This window comes from Pseudophryne corroboree, chromosome 1, assembly GCF_028390025.1.
Source record: "Pseudophryne corroboree isolate aPseCor3 chromosome 1, aPseCor3.hap2, whole genome shotgun sequence".
NCBI classification, from domain to species: domain Eukaryota; kingdom Metazoa; phylum Chordata; class Amphibia; order Anura; family Myobatrachidae; genus Pseudophryne; species Pseudophryne corroboree.
The window spans coordinates 428203053-428223475 of record NC_086444.1 but is presented as its reverse complement, the minus strand read 5'-3'; the positions used below and the strand labels follow the sequence as shown (position 1 = coordinate 428223475).

General features: G+C 46.6%; 1 protein-coding gene across 6 annotated transcripts in view; it reads left to right on the top strand.

Annotated features, from left to right (window-relative positions):
- Positions 1 to 20423, top strand: part of PLA2G4C (phospholipase A2 group IVC) — a 179967-nt gene that overhangs the window by 97090 nt on the left and 62454 nt on the right. For 4 of the 6 annotated variants that reach the window (XM_063913458.1, XM_063913456.1, XM_063913459.1 and 1 more), the window contains exons 11-13: positions 43 to 90; positions 16278 to 16397; positions 17691 to 17798. In XM_063913458.1, the coding sequence (XP_063769528.1) occupies positions 43 to 90; positions 16278 to 16397; positions 17691 to 17798 (276 nt within the window). The remainder of the gene's footprint in view (positions 1 to 42; positions 91 to 16277; positions 16398 to 17690; positions 17799 to 20423) is intronic. The other 2 variants (XM_063913460.1, XM_063913461.1) reach the window with 2 other exon arrangements.

Below are 20423 nucleotides of genomic sequence, written 5' to 3'. Positions count from 1 at the left end.
TTCAGCTCATTCTTTGTTTACAATTTGGGTTTTGTTTTACAGGTATGATTCAAAAGATAAGCCCCACTAGTAACGCAAGCACAAGTGAAGGTGAGAACAAACTGTCAAAACTCAGCTCTCTCTCCTCCAGAACTCTTTCTAATACTACAAATTGTATCTAGTATTTCTGTTCCAGGTTTTGCAGGACAATTCAACTTTCCTCTGGCCAATGGTGTATTAGTATAAATGAAGGCACAGTGTATCACTTAAATTCGAAATGTTTTGGGAATTTCTGGGTACAAAATGGCAGGGTTTGAGCATGACATAATTTGACCTAATTTTTGAGTCAGATATACTGGCCCTCATTCCGAGTTGATCGGTCGCAAGGCGAATTTAGCAGAGTTACACACGCTAAGCCGCCGCCTACTGGGAGTGAATCTTAGCTTCTTAAAATTGCGACCGATGTATTCGCAATATTGCGATTACTAACTACTTAGCAGTTTCAGAGTAGCTCCAGACTTACTCTGCCTGTGCGATCATTTCAGTGCTTGTCGTTCCTGGTTGACGTCACAAACACACCCAGCGTTCGCCCAGGCACTCCCACCGTTTCCCCGGCCACTCCTGCGTTTTTTCCGGAAACGGTAGCGTTTTCAGCCACACGCCCCTGAAACGCCGTGTTTCCGCCCAGTAACACCCATTTCCTGTCAATCACATTACGATCGCCGGAGCGAAGAAAAAGCCGTGAGTAAAAATACTTTCATCATAGTAAAGTTACTTGGCGCAGTCGCAGTGCGAACATTGCGCATGCGTACTAAGCGGATTTTCACTGCGATGCGATGAAAAATACCGAGCGAACAACTCGGAATGAGGGCCCTTGTCAGAAGAAATAAGTAAATCTGCAGTGAAATTTGACACAAACTTACAGTACTTAGCAAAGGCCTATCAGCTACAAAATGTTAGTTGTGCCTCAAAGCTTCCATTCCACAATGGTCAAAATAATCTCATATTGCATACTTCTATTAATGTTTTGTGTCTTTCATTACATTCTTAAGTACAAACTTGTGGTTGTACAGGACATTTTTTTTTTTTCATTGCTTTGTCTCAAATAAGCACATACTAAACAGAATGCCTGTAGGGGTTGGAGCTGATATGTCAGTGGTTGGGATGCCGGCGGTTAGAAAACCGACCGAGGCACCATGATGGTTAGAATCGCAACAGGGATCAGGTAAGTACGTTAATCCTCTCCCAATATCCCCCTTACCCTAACCTTCCCTTCCTGCAGACTAAACCTAACCCTCCTTTCCCGCAGCCTAAACCTAACCCTCCTTTTTTGCAACCTAAACCTAACCCCCCGGCCCCCTTGCTGCTCAGCTCTAACCCTCCCCGGTTGTGTCTTAACTTAATCCTCCCTTCCTGCAGCCTAAACCTAACCCTCCCTATCCTGCAGCCTAACCCTAACCCTACCCAGTGGTGCATAAAACTAACCATCCTTCCCACAGCCTAAACCTAACCCTCCCCCCGTAGCATAACGTAACCCTCCCCAGTGGTGTCTAAACCTAACCAGGGGGCGGCTCCAGAGGTGGGGCTACAGCTCCGTTCAAAATTCAAGTAGGGGAGCCACACCAACTGCCAGTGAGTCAGTTTGAAATGGCAGTTGGTGACAGTTGATGTGGCTCCCCTGTTTGAAATTTTAACTGACCTGCAGCCCCTCCTCTGGAGCCGCCACTGTACCTAACCGCTTTCCCGCACGGCTTACCTCTCTGGTGGTCCGGCAACAGTCGTGCGGGATCCTGGCACCGGGATTGTGATCGTATTCGGGATTTCAGCGTCGTAATTTCGACTGCTGGGATTCAGTCCTACAGATAGCTACATACACTTTCATTCTTCAAAAAGAGCACATCCTGCTTAGCTGGCAGGTCTTTGGTATTTCCATAGCAGGAATGGTGGGCTCAGTTAGAGGCTTATTCTGAGTTGGGAGCAAAGCAAAAACAGCAAGTCACTTTTTGTCACAAACCAATCTCTCACCGCTGCGGGTTCTGGGGTCCGTCCGTTGCCAGCGCGGTTGCTCACGGTGCTGTGCGGCCGTGTGGGGACACAGCGTGGTCGGCGGCAGAGGTGATGCAGGTACTGGGAGCTTTGAGTGCGGGGATCGAATCGCCAGAAGCACCTCTGTGTGTCTGCAGTACAGGAAGTGGCCATGTTGGAGACCAAATTTAGCACCTGTGAGCATCTGTGAGCACCTGTGGGTAAGTGTTAGCCAATCCTGTTCTTGTGCTGCCTATAAGTAGGTTGGGTCTATTTCACTCTTGGCCAGTGTCTTGTTGTAGCTACTCTATACCCTAGCTCTGTGCTCTCTCTGTGGTTTTATGTGTGATTCAAGTGGTCCAGATATCGCCTCTGCTCCCAGAGGTCTGCCTGCAGCCTTCACTGCAAAAGATCCACCAGCTCCCTGCTGTGCTGTCAGTCAATCGCTCTCCAAGTGGCAACAAGTGGATTTCCAGAGTCCTATGAGAGGTTTCCCTGTCTGCTTGCTTCAATCACACAGCCTTTGGAAGTTTCTACTTAATCCAGGCGCTCGTTTAATCAGCTCTCAGCTTAACCCATTCTTCACCATTGTCATCTGCTGCAGCTCTGCACACTCTGCAAGTATTCCCAGGTAGGGGCCAGTGAATTTGTATTTATTTAATTGCTGTGGGGGCGCAATGTGTGGAAATACTGTGGGGGCCAATGTGGGGTATTACTGTGGGGGGCCAATGTGGGGTATTACTGTGGGGGGGCCGCGACTTGAAAAAGGTTGAAAATCACTGATCTGCAGGCACGTTTTATCTTATTCATATGGACATTTCTTCAATGCATCTTCAATGCTGATCCTGCTTATCTTTATGCCATTCATTGCAATACGTCAGTTTATTTATGGTGACTAATGATTGTCATTTAACTCCTTATTGGAACTGTTGTCTATTAATAAATATATGAAACGGAACTATCTTCATCCTCCCTGTTTTCATCATACTCCAGCACCCATACCTTCGGTTGGTCCATGGGTAACGGATCCACAAAATCAGTCGGTCCTGAAAGTAAGCACTGGCCCCATGGATCCAACGGGTTACCAAATCGCAGGAGGCGGTGCTATGGAAAATATTCTTTCCCGTCTGGATAATCAGAAGTCCATGCAGTCACAAATAGTTCAGTTCATGCAAACTATGGCGGATCGTCTGGAGGTTCTTCATACAGCTATAATGACACCACCAGCTCAAGTTCCCGCTACAGTGGTCTCTGCTTCCGCAGCAGTTCCTTCAGTGACGGTGCCTATGTCTCGTCTGCAGTTACCTTCGCCAAACAAGTTTGATGGGACTCCAAAGCTTTGCAGAGGATTTCTGAATCAATGTGAGATTCAGTTTGAACTGTTGTCTGGTAGTTTTCCTTCAGCCCGTTCTAAGATTGCATATATTATTGCCCTCCTGTCCGGTCAGGCTTTGGAGTGGGTGTCGCCACTGTGGGAGAGGGCAGACCCTATTCTTTCTAATTATAACAAATTCATATCATTGTTCGGAAAATCTTCGATGAACCAGGAAGAACCACCTCAGCATCTTTGGAGATTCTCCATTTATGTCAAGGCTCACGTCCAGTTAGTCAATATATTATCCAATTTCGCACTTTGTCTTCAGAATTTAACTGGAATGAGGAGGCCCTGGTCGTAGCCTTCTGGAAGGGAATTTCAGATAGACTCAAGGATGATTTAACCATTCGTGATGTGCCATTTAAGCTGGACAAATTAATTTCCATCTGCAATAAACTTGATCTACGTTACAGAGAGTGTTGTTTAGAGAAATCCAAGGTTGAGCTAGATGACCCACATCTCCGACCCAGACCTCAGCAAGATCCTTCTTTGATTCAGTCTCCTGTGAAGACAGAAGAGCCTATGCAGATCAGTCGACAAATTCGTCATCGACAGGGTAACCTCTGCATGTACTGCGGGTCCTCTGAACATTTCATTAAGTTCTGCAAACTTCGGCCAGAAAACTTTTGAGCGGTTAAGCTAGGAGTTACATTGGAATCATGTTCTGGGAAAGAGCCAACTTTGTCTATTTGTTTGGAATTTCCGAGGTCTACAGTTAAAATTTCAGCTCTCCTAGATTCTGGTGCAGCCGAGAACTTCATCACTTCAGCCTTTCATACGATTTAAAGTTCAAACTGTGCCTCTGGAAGTAATAGTTCCTGTTACTGCAGTGGATGGAAGTCGAATTCCAGAAGGCATAATTACTCATCGAGCCGTAGGTCTCAAGATGAAAGTCTGTGTGCTCCATTCCGAATCTGTTTCTTTCCTCGTGATTCCCAAAGCCTCTCATGATGTGATATTTGGATTACCTTGGCTGCAGAAACATAATCCACAACTCAACTGGCAAACCATGGAAATTCTTTCATGGAGTGAATCTTGTACCAAGAGTTGTCTAGCTTCAGTTAAACCCCTCCGGTCAGTCGGTCTTCCCGAGTTACCTTTGGTCTACCAATCTTTTATGGATGTCTTCAGTAAACAAGCGGCTGACACCTTGCCCCCTCATCGTGAATGAGACTGCCCAATTGATTTGGTGCCGGGCAAAACACCTCCTAGGGGTCGAATTTGTCTGCTGTCCATTGTAGAGACACAAGCTATGTCTGATTATATACAAGAGAACTTGTCCAAATGGTTTATTAGACCATCTTCATCACCTGCAGGAGCCGGATTCTTTTTTTGTTAAGAAGAAAGATGGTGGCTTACGACCGTGCATAGATTATCGCGGACTTAATGAGATCACTATAAAGAACAAGTACCCACTGTCCTTAATTCCAGAACTATTTAACCGGGTAAAGGGAGCTACAGTTTTTACGAAATTAGATCTTCGTGGAGCCTACAATTTAATTCGTATCCATGCAGGGGATGAATGGAAGACAGCCTTTATTACCCGGGATGGGCATTACGAATACCTTGTAATGCCTTTTGGACTTTGTAATGCCCCTGCAGTTTTCCAACGCTATGTGAATGAACTTTTTCGAGATCTTCTTTACAAGTGTCTAGTAGTGTACTTGGATGATATCTTAATATTCTCCAAGGATCTGAAGTCTCACCGTCTCCAAGTTAAAGAGGTACTGACTCGTCTGAGGAAAAATCGACTATATTGTAAGTTGGAGAAGTGTACATTCGAAGTGTCTTCTATACCGTTCCTGGGTTATATCATTTCCGGATCAGAGCTACGTATGGATCCCATTAAGGTTCAAGCTATCCGAGACTGGTCCGCTCCTTCAACTCTTAAGGGGATTCAGCAATTCCTTGGCTTTGCCAATTTCTATAGAAAATGTATTTAAAATGATTCTACATTTGTCGCTCCTATCACAGCTTTGACACGTAAAGGAGCAAATCCTTCAAATTGGTCTCCTGAAGAAACTAAAGCCTTCTCTGATTTAAAGCAAGCTTTTGTGTCAGCTCCCATTCTTCGACAGCCAGATTTGAACCGTCCCTTTCTTGTGGAAGTTGATGCATCCATGGAAGCAGTGGGAGCCGTGTTGTCACAAGTCTTTGAAGATAGAAAAGTTCATCCCTGTGGATATTTATCCCGTAAGTTTCTACCGGCTGAACGGAATTATGCTATTGGGGAGCAGGAATTACTTGCTATCAAATTGGCGTTTTTCGGAATGGAGCACAACATTCCATCACAGTATATACTGACCATAAGAATCTTCTTTATCTGCAGTCAGCTCAGTGTCTGAATCCACGACAAGCCCGATGGGCCCTTTTCTTCACCCGATTTAATTTTAAGCTCACCTATCGTCCGGGCTCTCAAAACAAAAAAGCAGATGCCCTTTCTCGGTCCTTCAATTCTTCCGAAACAAATGATGTTACCATGAATCAAGCCATCGTGAGTCCCACGTCCTTTTTAATGACTCGAACTTCTCCGGTCCTGGTCCCTCCGCCTGGCAAAACTTTTGTCGCTCCAAATCTTCGAAACGACTACTTACTTGGGCTCACTCTTCATCTTTCATGGATAATCCTGGGGTCCTAAAGACTCTTAAATTTATTCAACAGTCCTACTGGTGGCCTCGTCTTAAAGCTGACGTTCAGGAGTTTATAGCAGCATGCCCTAAATGTGCCAAACATAAGAATCCAAAAGGTTCTCCTCCAGGTCTGTTACATCCACTATCTATACCCAAACAACCTTGGACTCATATCTCAATGGATTTCGTGACTGAGTTATCTCCATCAAAAGGGTGGAATACCATTTGGGTGGTAGTGGATCGATTTTTGAAAATGGTGCACATTATTCCATTAACAGGATTACCATCAGCTCCTTCACTAGCCAGATTATTCATTTCTGAGATCTTTAAATTGCATGGCCTTCCTCAAGAGATCATTTCTGACCGTTTAACACAGTTTGTAGCCAAGTTTTGGAGGTCACTTTGTTCTTCATTAAATATTAAGTCGAATTTCAGTTCTGCATATCATCCCCAGACAGATGGACAAACTGAAAGAGTAAAAGAGTAAATCAAGATCTTGAAACATTCCTCCAGCTACTCATACAGTATCATCTTCACAGGATGACTGGATAGTCTACCTTCCATTGGCAGAATTTGCTCATAATAATCTTTTTCATTCATCTTCAGAGTCTACACCATTTTATACTAACTTTGGTTATCATCCTTGTGTGCCAGAGTTCCATCCTTTGCCAGCTCAGGAGGTCCCAGCGGCAGATCAAGTGCTTCAACGTTTGTCTAAAATCTTGAGCTGTGTGCGCAAATCATTGATTAAATCTTCTGCTCGTTATAAATCTTTCGCAGATAGAAAACGTAAGGCTGTACCCAACTACAAGGTAGGAGACCAAGTTTAGATTTCTATTCGCAATCTCAAGTTTAAAGTTCCTTCTAAGAAGTTTGCTCCCAAGTTTATTGGTCCATTTCCCATAGAAAAGGTACTCAATCCTGTAGCATACAAAGTCAAGTTGCCACCTTCTTTTAAAATTCTAAACGCCTTTCATACACCTCTGCTGAAACCTTTGTTCCTCAAAAGGTTTCGTGCTTCCTTACCCAACCCTCCTAAGGTTCACTCTTTGCAGGATGAAGAATTTGAGGTTAAGGAGATTGTGGACTCACGTCGTCGATATGGACGTCTGAAGTTTCTTGTTGACTGGAAAGGTTATGGTCCGGAGGAGAGGTCCTGGGTTTTTGCCAAAGTTGTTCATGCTCCAAGGCTGGTTAAAAAATTCTACTCCAAGAATCCTGACAAAGTTCAAAGGTGTCTGGAGTCCACCCTTAAAGGGGGAGGTACTGTCACGAACTGATCTCTCACTGCTGTGGGTTCTGGGGTCCATCCGTTGCCAGCGCGGTTGCTCGCGGTGCTGTGCGGCCGTGTGGGAATGCAGCGTGGTCGGTGGCAGAGGTGATGCTGGTACTGGGAGCTGGGAGTGCGGGGATCGAATGGCCAGAAGCACCTCTGTGTGTCTGCAGTTCAGGAGGTGGCCATGTTGGAGACCAAATGTATCACCTCTGGGTAAGTGTTAGCTAATCCTGTGCTTGTGCTGCCTATAAGTAGGTTGGATCTATTTCACTCTTGTCCAGTGCCTTGTTGTAGCTACTCTTTACCCTAGATCTGTGCTCTCTCCTCTCTCCATGGTTTTCTGTGTGATTCCAGTGGTCCAGATATTGCCTCTGCTCCCAGAGGTATGCCTGCAGCCTTCACCGCAAAAGATCCACCAGCTCCCTGTTGTGCTGTTAGTCAATCGCTCTCCAAGTGGCAATAACTGGATTTCCAGAGTCCTATGAGAGGTTTCCCTGTCTGCTTGCTTCAATCACACAGCCTTTGGAAGTTTCTACTTAATCCAGGTGCTCGTTTAATCAGCTCTCAGTTTAACCCATTCTTCACCATTGTCATCTGCTGCAGCTCTGCACACCCTGCAAGTATTCCTTTCTGTTTTGCATCATTCAAAGACGGCTCTAAACAGTTCTTCAGTTCAGCCTTTAAGTATCGGTAACAAGTCTTCAGTTATTCATCTATGTCTACAATATCCAGTTAACACTTCTTACAGTTTGGCACCAATCATTGCTTTATACTGGACAATTCTTCATTAATCTACAGGCACATTTTATCTTATTCATATGGACATTTCTTCAATGCTGATCCTGCTTATCTTTATGCCATACATTGCAATACGTCAGTTTATTTATGATGGCTAATGATTGTCATTTAACTCCTTATTGGAACTGTTGTCTATTAAAAAATATATGAAACGGAACTATCTTCGTCCTCCCTGTTTTCATCATACTCCAGCACCCACACCTTCGGTTGGTCCAGGGGTAAAGGATCCACAAAATCAGTCGGTCCTGACACTTTTCACCTGGATAAACCAGGTAACAATGCAGAGTAAATACTGACTGCTTTGCATGTAACCTGAAAATGCTGGACAGTTTTTTACACTGTAATTTAGGTTTAAGTTTGGACATGTCCATCTGAAATCTAAATATATTTCTGCACATCTTACATGTGCCCGGCCTACAGTGCAACATTGTTTTGCCAAGGTGCAAAGTTACTTGCTCGTTTTGCTTTGCTCCCTACTGAGAACCAGCCCCTTAGCATCTCAGTCTTGCTTTTAATAGAAGAGTGTCACAACTGAGGGCTGGTGCTGACCAGGGGGAGCCTCAGTTGTAGGGGCTGAGGTATATGTGTACCTGGGAGGCAGTACAGGGTTCTTAGACAAGCAGGGAACCTTTAGAACAAATGCCCGAAGGCGTGACCAAGACAACGAAGGAAAGTTCAAAGGTTTATTAAACACAGTTCAGAGGAATACGGATGACTTGGTACAGGTAACAGGAATCACAGTTCAGAGAAATACTTGGGATCGATGGCGGAGCACCGATGGAGACTTGGGATCGATGGCGGAGCACCGATGGAGACTTGGGATCGATGGCGGAGCACCGATGGAGACTTGGGATCGATGGCGGAGCACCGATGGAGACTTGGGATCGATGGCGGAGCACCGATGGAGACTTGGGATCGATGGCGGAGCACCGATGGAGACTTGGGATCGATGGCGGAACACCGATGGTTACTGGCAGGGCAGGGCAGGGCACCGCTGGAAGCTAGAAGCTGGAAGCCGGTCTCAGGTAACTGCCAGTCACAGGATGCAATGATGAGACACTGCAGAGTCAGGCTGTACTGCAGAGAAAGTCCATGGGAGGACTGCACACTGGAATCACTGAAGACAATTGAAGCACTGACAACTCTTTCCAGCCCAGGAACAAGATATTTATACCAGCTGGGAAACAGGGATTGGCTGGCTGATTAAGCAGAGTCCAGAGTGCAGCTGCTGGGTAATCAGGCCGAGAGCAGAGTACAGCTGATAGGCTGAAAAGTAACGTGATGAAAACAAACATGGCTGCGCCCATGTTTGAACTTGGAGGGAAAGACTGTTTGTAACTTGCATGTGAGCTTTAACCATGAAGCTGCCAGAATCACAGTGAAGAGATTTGAGACAATGAGATGCAGCGTGCTGCATGCAGACAGTGCAGATGGAATCCAGGCTTGGAACACTGGGACAGTCTCAGGAGGCATTTGGAAGGTAAATGCTGATAAGGAATTACCTGGATCGTGACAGCACCCCCTCCTTTAGGAGTGGCCCCAGGACACTTCTTATAAATTCTTTACCTGAACAAATGGAAGAATCTAGATTCAATCCTGATGAACTTGAACTGGCTGGAACCAGATGAGACTGTACTGGACCTATGGACGAGACCAGATTGAGTCCAGACAAACTTGAACCGGCTGAGACCGGCGGAGACTTTGGGCCGACGGATAGGACAGGATTGAGTTTGGAGACCGTTGAATCAGCTGGAACTGAAGGAGTCTTTGGACCTACGGATGGAACCGGATTGGGTCCAGAAAAGCTTGAACTGGCTGGGACCGGAGGAGTCTTTGGATTGACATTCGAATCAGCAGGAACTGAAGGAGTCTGAATCCGGTTAGAACCGGAATGAGTGGTATCTGAGTGTTCAGTTAGACCATCCTGGACATGGTCCTTGCTGGATGCCAACAGGGTGGTGCTCTCTGAAGACGGCAAACAGGAGTTCATAACTGCATCTGTAGCACAAAAATTTCCATCTGGGAACTTGGCTTTGGATACTTCCCTTGGGGCTGAAACTTTGGTGACCCCTCCTGGGGTTGACGAATCAGACACCTCTCTCAGGGTTGTTTTCTCCAGCACCCCTCCTGGGGTTGACAGATCAGAAACTTCTTTTTGAGAAGACTCATATGCCCCTACTAGAGCTTGAACATTGGATACCCCTCCTGGGGTTGTAGACACAGACGCCCCTTCTTGGGCTGTAGACACAGACGCCCCTTCTTGGGCTGTAGACACAGACGCCCTTCCTTGGGCTGAGGAAAGTTCGGACACTAGGATCTGGTACTGTACCAGATATTTACCGACTGTTTGTGTCCCCTGACGTAGCTGGAGGATATCAGAGGAGGCTGAGGTCACACGACCTGGTTTGTCAAAGATGCACCTGAAGGTTGCCACAAAGCCTGCATATGAAGAGAGCACGGCATCCGACTGCTCCCATAGAGGTGATGCCCAATCGAGGGCGGAGCCACTGAGGAGGGAGATGATGTAAGCAACCTTGGTGCGGTCAGTTGGGAAACTGCCAGGCTGTAACTCGAAATATATCTCACACTGATTTAGGAAACCCCGACAGGCTTTTGGGGAACCATCAAACTTGGCAGGTGTCGGTAAATGGAGACAAGGAGCAGAAACAGGAATGGTGGGTGGGGATACCACCAAAGGTACTGCAGTCGGCACACTGGACGCCCCAGAACCACAGAGGGTTACTTGTATTCCATCCAGCCGAGAGGAGAGGTCCTGGAGACAGAGAATCACATGGCCCCGTGCAGCCTCCTGACGTTCAAGGCGGGCTGCAAGTTCTTGAATCGGCCTGGTCGCTTGGACCTGGTCTCCGGCCGGATCCATGAGGTCAGTGCTTACTGTCACAACTGAGGGCTGGTGCTGACCAGGGGGAGCCTCAGTTGTAGGGGCTGAGGTATATGTGTACCTGGGAGGCAGTACAGGGTTCTTAGACAAGCAGGGAACCTTTAGAACAAATGCCCGAAGGCGTGACCAAGACAACGAAGGAAAGTTCAAAGGTTTATTAAACACAGTTCAGAGGAATACAGATGACTTGGTACAGGTAACAGGAATCACAGTTCAGAGAAATACTTGGGATCGATGGCGGAGCACCGATGGAGACTTGGGATCGATGGCGGAGCACCGATGGAGACTTGGGATCGATGGCGGAGCACCGATGGAGACTTGGGATCGATGGCGGAGCACCGATGGAGACTTGGGATCGATGGCGGAGCACCGATAGAGACTTGGGATCGATGGCGGAACACCGATGGTTACTGGCAGGGCAGGGCACCGCTGGAAGCTAGAAGCTGGAAGCCGGTCTCAGGTAACTGCCAGTCACAGGATGCAATGATGAGACACTGCAGAGTCAGGCTGTACTGCAGAGAAAGTCCATGGGAGGACTGCACACTGGAATCACTGAAGACAATTGAAGCACTGACAACTCTTTCCAGCCCAGGAACAAGATATTTATACCAGCTGGGAAACAAGGATTGGCTGGCTGATTAAGCAGAGTCCAGAGTGCAGCTGCTGGGTAATCAGGCCGAGAGCAGAGTACAGCTGATAGGCTGAAAAGTAACGTGATGAAAACAAACATGGCTGCGCCCATGTTTGAACTTGGAGGGAAAGACTGTTTGTAACTTGCATGTGAGCTTTAACCATGAAGCTGCCAGAATCACAGTGAAGAGATTTGAGACAATGAGATGCAGCGTGCTGCATGCAGACAGTGCAGATGGAATCCAGGCTTGGAACACTGGGACAGTCTCAGGAGGCATTTGGAAGGTAAATGCTGATAAGGAATTACCTGGATCGTGACAAAGAGTTGCACACAGGGCCGGTGCTAGGGTGTTCGGCGCCCTCCTGCAAACTATCAATTTGCGCCCACCCATACTTTACAAAGGGATAGCGCACGTAATGCCCACTGTAGCAGTGACGCTTACACACGTAACGTCCCCTGTAGTAGTGACACTTACACACGTTACGCCCCCTGTACCATTGACGCATACACATGTTATGCCCCTGTACCAGTGACGCTTACATACATAACGCACCCCTGTACCAGTGACGCTTACACATGTAACGCACCCCTGTACCAGTGACGCATACACATGTTATGCCCCTGTACCAGTGACGCTTACATACATAACGCACCCCTGTACCAGTGACGCTTACACATGTAACGCACCCCTGTACCAGTGACGCTTACACACGTAACACCCCCTGTACCAGTGACGCTTACACATGTAATGCTCGCTGTACCAATGACATAATGCCCCCAGTACCAGTGACACTTACACATGTAACGCCCCAGTACCAGTAACGCTTACACACGCAATGCCCCCTGTATTAGTGCCGCTTACACACGTAACGCCCCTGTAGCGGTGATGCTTACACACGCAATGCCCCCTTTACCAGTGATGCTTACACGCGCAACGACCCCCTGTACCAGTGACGCTTACACACGTAATGCTCACTGTACCAATGACATAATGCCCCCTGTACCAGTGACACTTACACATGTAACGCCCCCTGTAGCAGTGACGCTTACACACGTAATGCTCTCTGTAGCAGTGACTCTTACACACGTAACGCCCCCTGTACCAGTGACTCTTACACACGTAACGCCCCCTGTACGAGTGACGCTTACACACATAACACCCCCCTCTACGAGTGACGCTTACACACGTAACACCCCCCTGTACGAGTGACGCTTACACACGTTACACACCCCTGTACCAGTGACGCTTACACATGTAACACACCCCTGTACCAGTGATGCTTACACACGTAACGCCCCCTGTACCAGTGACTCTTACACACGTAACGCCCTCTGTACCACTGCCGCTTACACACGTAACGCCCACCCTGTACCAGTGCCGCTTACACACGTAACGCCCCCTGTACGAGTGACGCTTACACACATAACACCCCCCTCTACGAGTGACGCTTACACACGTAACACCCCCCTGTACCAGTGCCGCTTACACACGTTACACACCCCTGTACCAGTGACTCTTACACACGTAACGCCCCCTGTACGAGTGACGCTTACACACATAACACCCCCCTCTACGAGTGACGCTTACACACGTAACACCCCCCTGTACGAGTGACGCTTACACACGTTACACACCCCTGTACCAGTGACGCTTACACATGTAACACACCCCTGTACCAGTGATGCTTACACACGTAACGCCCCCTGTACCAGTGACTCTTACACACGTAACGCCCTCTGTACCACTGCCGCTTACACACGTAACGCCCACCCTGTACCAGTGCCGCTTACACACGTAACGCCCCCTGTACGAGTGACGCTTACACACATAACACCCCCCTCTACGAGTGACGCTTACACACGTAACACCCCCCTGTACCAGTGCCGCTTACACACGTTACACACCCCTGTACCAGTGACTCTTACACACGTAACGCCCCCTGTACGAGTGACGCTTACACACATAACACCCCCCTCTACGAGTGACGCTTACACACGTAACACCCCCCTGTACGAGTGACGCTTACACACGTTACACACCCCTGTACCAGTGACGCTTACACATGTAACACACCCCTGTACCAGTGACGCTTACACACGTAACGCCCCCTGTACCAGTGATGCTTACACACGTAACGCTCCCTATACTAGAGATGCTTAAACATGTAACGCCCCAGTACCAGTAACGCTTACACACGCAAGTGACGCTGTAGCAGTGACGCTTGCACACATAACCCCCCCTGTACCAGTGACGCTTACACATATTATGCCGCACAGTCACACACACGCGCGCGCACACACGTACATACTGTACATACATTACACACATACACAGTCATACACACATATATACACACACATACTTTTACTCACTCACTCTCTTTCCATCCACTTACAGTACCTAAGGAAGTCTGGCAGGCCAGAGCTGGAGCAGATCATCCTCCTATTCAGCCTGGTTCCGTGTTGCCCCACCCCCCAGTTCTGTGTAGCTCCGCCCTCTTTTAGGTCCGCACACTGCACTGACACAGGGGAGGGGAGGCTTCATGCTGCCGGCGCCGCTGCCTGTTGGAGTGTGACAGGCGCGGCAGAAGCCGGCAGCAACAGAGGGACCTCAGCTCAGTAGAGGGATGCAGCACAGGGAGAGCGCCTCTCCAGCCTGTCGCCTCCCTGCACTGCATCCCTTTGCTGAGCGGCTTGCACCGGCTCTGGTTGCACACATCCATTGCACAATAAATACACTTTGTCATTGATATTAGACTGACCAAAAAAAAATTACATTCAAAACATAAACAAATTGAAAGAAATATTGTCTCTTTTGCAAACATGGACTGTTTTTAGTTCTACTCCAACATTGGGGGTAATTCCAAGTTGATCGCAGCAGGACATTTTTAAGCAGTTGGGCAAAACCATGTGCACTGCAGGGGGGGCAGATATAACATTTGCAGAGAGAGTTAGATTTGGGTGGGTTATTTTGTTTCTGTGCAGGGTAAATACTGGCTGATTTATTTCTACACTGCAATTTAGATTTCAGATTGAACTCACCACACCCAAATCTATATCTCTCTGCACATGTTATATCTGCCTCCCCTGCAGTGGACATGGTTTTGCCCAACTGCTAACAAAGTTCCTGCTGCGATCAACTCAGAATTACCCCCATTGTCTGGATGTGAAGTGTTTTTCTGGGTATCTCTCTAAAACAATTAGAAAAAAGATACAAAAAGTTTGAAGAAACTATGGGCCTGATTCAGAGTTGTACGATATTGCACAGCTGCAAGGTACGATATTGCACAGCTGCAAGGAAGCGACTGTGGAATACCATACAGCTAATATGCTAATGCAGCAGGAGGCGTCTGGTGTAAATAGACACCTCCAGACTGCTTTCGTGATCCGCTGGTGTGTCTCAAGACGTACCATTGGATCACTATACATGGCCACCTTAAGGTTGCTCTGGTCAGTAAATCTATGTCGCCACACGCAGACACTGACATTGGCACTCCCACAAATGGAGGTGACACTGCTCCATTTTGTGGAACGGAGCCAGTCGCCAACCCTTCCCTGCCCCCAAACTACCTCAGTCTGTCAATCAGGCTGAAGCATGGGAGGTACTGTGTGCAAGGATGCAGGACCTGTTATGCACATGCAAAAAAACTTCTATTGAAGAAGAACAGGCGCTCAGTAACAGTTGCTCCACCAAGCTGCTGCCAATATATCAGGAGAGTCACTCCTGAAGGTCACAAAGAAAAGAAGAAATATATAGGCTAGGCAGCGCTGCAATTGAAGTGATTGAAATAAACAATATTAAAATTCTTTGTCAATTTATTAAAAAAGCAAATAAAACATGAGTATTGTTCTCTCCTCAGAATAAACTGGTGAAAAATACAAACATGCACCTAAATCAGTTCATATCCATCTGTATATTAGACCATTAAGTGTCTGTTCCTGAATAGATACCCAGGTAAGAGGTTTGCTCATAAATTGACACAGTTCGGTTATTTGCACCACTTCAGTCTCTCAAGACCGCCATCCAGTGTCTGAACCAACCCCGGATCCACCATCAACCCTTTGCTCACCTCAAAGAGGACAACCACAGCAACCACCATTTAAATGAGGACATCAACTTCCAACATGGAAGCATCTGCATGGAAGCCTTTCCACCTCTAATACGGTGATCGGTAAATATCAAATAACCGAACTGTGTCAATTTATGAGCAAACCTCTGAGGGACTTGTGGACTTACCTGGGTATCTATTCAGGAACAGACACTTAATGGTCTAATATACAGATGGATATGAACTGATTTAGGTGCATGTTTGTATTTTTCACCAGTTAATTCTGAGGAGAGAACAATACTCATGTTTTATTTGCTTTTTTAATAAATTGACAAAGAATTTTAATATTGTTTATTTCAATCACTTCAATTGCAGCGCTGCCTAACCTATATATTTCTTCTTTTCCTGTTATGTACATGCTCTACGCATAGGTCCTACAGGTCCTGCACATGAGCAGTGACCCCACCATCGGACTTGTACGCTAACCATCGGGATCGCATGAATCAGGCCCTATGTACAGACAATAATGAGTATTGTTAATCATTTATGTAAATAAAAGACAATTTCCTTCAATGTAAAACTAACCTCTACAGTATGTGCTTTTCCAATTAGACCTTCTCTGCTCATGTAGTGGATGTGCAAAATTGCTGATCCTTCTCTCTCATGAGCTGGCTGACATGACACCTGAGAAGATAGAGCAGTTCTGTAATGAAATTGCTACAGCCTTAGCGGGTAAATCATTTCTTTTTACATCTTTTGTGTGTAGTTTGCTTTTTTAATGTATATATTTTTTTACTTAAATTGGTTGTATGGCTCATTTGAATGCATATACATACGAACCTGCATCTATGGGAACCTCTTTAAACGGAACACAGACTTGGTAACCACATCCAATTGGATGAATCATTATACACTTGGTCCGTATTCATGACTGTATTTACGCTTGGTATATTCATGCTAATTGGTGCCTTCACATACTAGTTGGTGCTAGTATTCACCAGTTCTCAAAGTCCACCAAAGATTCAATAGTGAGATATAGATTTTATGTATATTCATTTCAGTGGATATGTTTTTATTTGTATAAGCTTTTTTAAAATCAATATTAAATACACATTTGTTCATATCTCACTGTGTCAAATAGCGCTGTATATTTTTCTTGGCATGCAGATGTCTGCAGCTGCAAGATTTATGGGTCTTTGTGCTAAACCTTGGAAAGAGATAAAGTGGATGGAGATAAAATACCAGCCAATTAGTTCATAACTGTCAAACACAACCTGTAACATGAAAATTAGGATCTTGCTGAGTAGCACTTTATCTCCGTCCACTTAGGGGTCTATTTACTAAGCCTTGGATGGAGATAAAGTGGACGGAGATAAAGTACCAGCCAATAAGCTCCCAACTGTAATTTTTCAAACACAGCCTGTGACATGGCAGTTAGAAGCCGATTGGCTGGTACTTTATCTCTGTCCACTTTATCTCCATCCAAGGCTTAATAAATAGACCCCAAGTCTCTCTCCAAAGCTTAGTACATAGACCCCTTGCCTCCTTATACTAATGCATATATTCATCCATCTATGGGAGGATATGGCCAGGCCATCATAATGTGTATGCTTTGCTCCGCCCACTGTTTTTCCATCTTCAGCCCCAGACAGTGTTGTATGAGGTGTATGTGAAAAAACAACCGTGCTTGACCGATGGTCTATTGATTCGTATTTGTGTGGACGGCAGTGTATCTCAATACGAACTGGCCCAACACTGCCAAGATTTGTGTTTAGTATATTTCGTATGAAAATGCAATCTCGAATCAAATCGGGACCTTAGTGAATTTCCACCAAGGTGGTATGAATGTTTTTTCAGCACATGCTCAGTCAGCTGATAATCACAGGATGCGTCTGCTTTTGGACATAAGAAATAAATATTACTCTCATATGTGTTTGTTTATAATGCTCACAGAGTTTACACTGACCTTGATTAAATAGATCAAATAACTAGGTGTTGAGCCTAATCATTCTATTAATTCCTCAGATACTTATGGAGGTTCTTGTGAAACAGTTAAAGTTGTGTCCAGCGTTTTGCAGACTTTTATGGAATGGATATGGGGGACAACAAACAACTTCCTCTATGAATGGAAAAGTAAGAATTTTTATCATATTGACTTTTATGATAATATATACTAGCTGTTCTACCCGTTCTTCGCACGGGAGTTTCTGATTTTCACGGTTGTAAATATAAATACAGTAAGTGTTGAAAATGTGATACATTTATAGAGATGTAAATTTGAGACTTCTTAATGTAAGTACATATTAATCCATGGTTCTTGGTTCTTGGTGTTACCCGAGGAGCACCTGTAGAAGATACGGTAAAAAGTGACAGGACCATTTTTGTAGTTTATTAAATTCTATACACTGGAGGTGCAAACCAAATCTTGATCCGATTGTCCATTTGGGCGTTATCATTCACACAAAGCAAGCCACGCATCGGTAATTACATCATTATGTCAACCCCCTTTTCATCCCCTTAGGAGAGTTTTATTACAATTCTGATTACGTAGTTTTCCTATTTCCCACCTGAAAAATACTTGTGTTAAATTTCAGCTTCCTAACATATCGTGATGTAAGAGCAGTGGCATAACCTCCATAGGTGCAGGGGATGCGGCTGCTATGGGTCCTGAGTGGTCACGCGGGCCCGGGGCCCGCCGCTCCCCCTGCAACAAGTGAGTCACACTGCAGCACTGCATCTCTGCCTCAACTGCCCTCCCCCTTTCCCGGCCAGCGCTAATCGGGAGCGGACATAGCACTGCATCGGCCACATGCCGTTATGCTGGGCTCTGGCTGTAGTAGCGGGGGGTCTGGATTGTTGGGTCAACAGTAACTAGGTCAACAGTCATTAGGTCGACCACTATTGGTTGACAGTGACTAGGTCGACACATGAAATAGGTCGAGATGGTCATTAGGTCGACATATAAAAAGGTTGACATGAGTTATTATTTTGTTTGGTGTAGTTTTCTTCATAAAGTGACCGGGAACCCCAATCAGTGCACCGAACACACAGCCTGTCCAGTGATCCTCCCCTAATTAAGCCCAGTGTTCCCACCTCTGAACCATATCTTACTGCCCCCTTCCCATCGTACCCAGTGCATCCCATTCACAAAGTGTCCCCCCATCCATTCCAGTGACCCATACCATATCACTGACCCCTTTTATAACAGTGTCTGCCACACTGCTAAACTGCTAGCCCAGTGTCTCCCCCATTCTCTCCACAATCAGCCCAATGCCCCATCTAAGTGCCCCCCCAGTAAGAACCCCTCCAACCCAGTTCAGTCACAATGTCCTCCCGTCATTCTGCCCAGTGTACCCCCTTGCCCATACTAGTGTTCCTCTCACCCCTATCTCACTGCCCCCCTTCCCATCCAGCCCAGGGCCCCCTATCTGATACACCTATCAGACTTCACCCTTCCCTGTGTGTGGCAACCTGTCTGCTCCCTTCCTCCACCCCTTGTGTGCACAATAGTCTGCCTTCCCCCTCTTCCTTTCTAATGACTGACTGTATGACTGACTACCCCCCCCCCCCCCACACACACACACACACATCACAGCTTTTTGTCTCCCTCAGGGCATGACAGCTTAACACTGCCTTGCTTCCCCTGCATATGATATCTTCTGTCTCCAACCCCCCCTCCCCGTGTCTCCACCCTTTCCCTTTTGTTGTGACAGCTTTGTCTCTTGCCCTCCCCCCTGTGTTGTGACAATTTCTGTCCCTTGTCCCCCTCTCTGTTGTGATAACTTTTGTATCATCACCTAACCCAGCGTGTGTCAGCATCTGTCTCCTCTCCATGTGGCAGAACTCCCACCTTTGTGTGTGACAACTGTCTTCCTCCCCCACCCCCTCTATGTGTGAAAACTTCTATCTGTCCCTTACCTCTACTCTGCAATTATCTCTCTCTCACCTCCTGCTACTATTTGTGTGAATGTCTCTACCAACCAACACTCCATTTTCAAATTACACCCAGGGCCAACCTAACCATTATCACTGCCTACACAGCTGCATAAAACACCACATGTGGAGGCCGCTGCTGCTGCCTTCTCCATTCCGACTGCTGCCCACTGCCACCCCTCCTGCGCTGCCTGCAGATAGCCCAGACTGCGGGGTGAGGTGAGTGGGGAGCCAAAGAGGGAAATCACTGGAACAGGGTTGCATGCTGTGGGCACCATCCTTCTGCAAGCACAGTCATTATCTCCCTATCACCCCTGCCTCAGTTACCCACTATCTCCCTGTCACCCCTGCCTCAGTCACCCACTATCTCCCTGTCACCCCTGCCTCAGTCACCCACTATCTACCTGTCACCCCTGCCTCAGTCACCCGCTATCTCCCTGTCACCCCTGCCTCAGTCACCCGCTATCTCCCTGTCACCCCTGCCTCAGTCACCCGCTATCCCCCTGTCAACCCTGCCTCACCAGTCACCCGCTATCCCCCTGTCAACCCTGCCTAACCAGTCACCCACTATCTACCTGTCAACCCCTCCATTCTGGTGGAGTGCTGTGGGCCCTTTAAAAATTTTGCTATGGGGACCACGAAGGTCTAGTTATGCCCCTGTGAAAGAGAATTAGTGATGAATCAGTCAGTGAGTGAGAAATACAGTAAAAAAAAGTGACTGGACCATTTTTGTAGTTTATTAAATTCCACACACTGGAGGTGCAATCCAAATTTTGATCCGAATGTTTGTTTGGGTGTTATCATTCACACAACGCAAGCCACACA